A 1,867-nucleotide genomic window follows, 5' to 3' on the forward strand; every position below is an offset into this window, starting at 1 on the left:
AACGGTGGCTGCTGCTTTCTTTGACTTTCGTAACAAAGAATACATGGGAGACAAACTCACCTCTATTATAGAGTTTTTCTATTTTACAGGAAAAAATAGAAAAATACATTGGAGATGATATTACTTGTACGTTACAAAACTCCAAAACTATATCTAAACTAAAACACTTAACTCCAAAACCGGAAATCAAGTGGGTTTTGAGTTTTGCCTAGCTACTTGTATAAACAGAAACAAATTAGCATTCTCTTCTTCCATCAAACCTTCTCCTATATTTTCTCTACTATTTCAAAACAAGTAAATCACTAATTGTTATAGTAAAAAAATGGAGGAAACCAAGGAGAGGAAGATTGTAGTAGCAGTAGACGAAAGTGAAGAGAGCATGGAAGCTCTTTCATGGAGTCTTGACAATCTTTTTCCATATGGTTCCAACAATACCCTCATCCTCCTTTACGTCAAGCCCCCTCTTTCTGTTTACTCTTCCATCGATGCCGCAGGTGAGTCTCGTCATTTCATAATACATCCTTTGATTAAACTACCCTTGAAATAATTCTTTCAGCTTATGGACTGTGTGTTTGGTCGAGTTTCTAGGGTTTATAGTGACCGGAGATCCGGTTGCAGCGTTGAAGAAATATGAACACGAGCTCGTGGAATCGGTCATGGCTCGATCTCGAACTGTCTACCAAGATTTTGAGTCCGATGTAAGTTTCTTACTATAAACTTGGATCACTTTGTTGGATTGTATCAAAAAGAGTTTACAGATTATTTGCAAGTGAGGTTAACGAAACATGATCAAATATAGTATTTAGAAGTAATCGTGTTTCTGTTGTATGGGATACAAATGATTAAAGTTATTATTGTTAATATGCAGATTAATATAGAGAGAAGAGTTGGAAGAGGAGATGCCAAGGAGGTTATACGTAACGTAGTTCAGAAACTTATGGCTGATATGTTAGTTATTGGAACACATGACTATGGCTTCTTCAAAAGGTAAGGTTTTACTCCTTTTATTTATTTTTAATCTTATTTAGTTACGATTGACTGATCATTAATATGGTTTATGTATGTCTCATTGATAGGGCTTTGCTAGGCAGTGTGAGCGAGTATTGTGCCAAACGAGTAAAATGCCCTGTGATTATCGTGAAGAAGAAGAATCCTCAAAATAATTGAGCGCAAAAGTCATAACTCTTATGATTGTATATGTTTCAAAGCAATTGATGTAACAGATAAATCAATCTTCGAATGCAATAATATATGGATGACCATTTTAAATTCTAAATAGTAATGAATGATTATGATAATAAAAATGATTTAACGGATAAGTAATGACATGGGGGCACTAATAAAATTACTTTTACCTTCTTAGTTCTTATTTTCACTAGGTCTTATATTGCACCACTAAAAAACCTAATTCAACAAATTTTCTAAACGCAACAGTGGATTTACGATCTTTCTCAAGAGAAAAACAGTGGATTTACGTATACAGCATAAACGTTTTGGGAAGAAAAAAAAACGTTTTGGATATTTGCAGTTTAGATGTCTGTTTTTTTGTTGTTGTTGTGCACCTGCAGTTTAGATGTCTCTTTAACTCTAATTGTTAGCTTCAAGCAAGGCCCATTGTTGTAATGGGTCTATTGGGCAATACTATATGACCTCGACAACGCCTGAAAAACCACATTGATTCACATGTGAAAGGACGAGGTCTATATTGTTTGTAATATTATTATTAGTAGTATTATCTCACCTTCTGATTCGGTCGATGCAATTGTTTACTTGGTGGATGCATATTACCAGGCCCAGCCCTAAAATATTTTGATTCCGAAGCTCAACAAATTTTAAGGTAACAAAATGCAGTAAAAATGACTCGAGA

General features: G+C 34.6%; 1 protein-coding gene across 1 annotated transcript; it reads left to right on the top strand.

Moving 5' to 3' along the window:
• Positions 1 to 200: 200 nt before the first annotated feature.
• LOC106310020 (universal stress protein A-like protein) lies at positions 201 to 1,276 on the top strand. The gene is made up of 4 exons (XM_013747213.1): positions 201 to 494; positions 589 to 698; positions 869 to 987; positions 1,077 to 1,276. The coding sequence occupies exons 1-4, from the start codon at positions 323 to 325 to the stop codon at positions 1,165 to 1,167; spliced, it is 492 nt and encodes a 163-aa protein (XP_013602667.1). The 5' UTR covers positions 201 to 322; the 3' UTR covers positions 1,168 to 1,276.
• The last annotated feature ends 591 nt before the right edge of the window (positions 1,277 to 1,867 follow it).

This window comes from Brassica oleracea, chromosome C8 (assembly GCF_000695525.1).
Source record: "Brassica oleracea var. oleracea cultivar TO1000 chromosome C8, BOL, whole genome shotgun sequence".
In the NCBI taxonomy this organism is placed as follows: Eukaryota; Viridiplantae; Streptophyta; class Magnoliopsida; order Brassicales; family Brassicaceae; genus Brassica; species Brassica oleracea.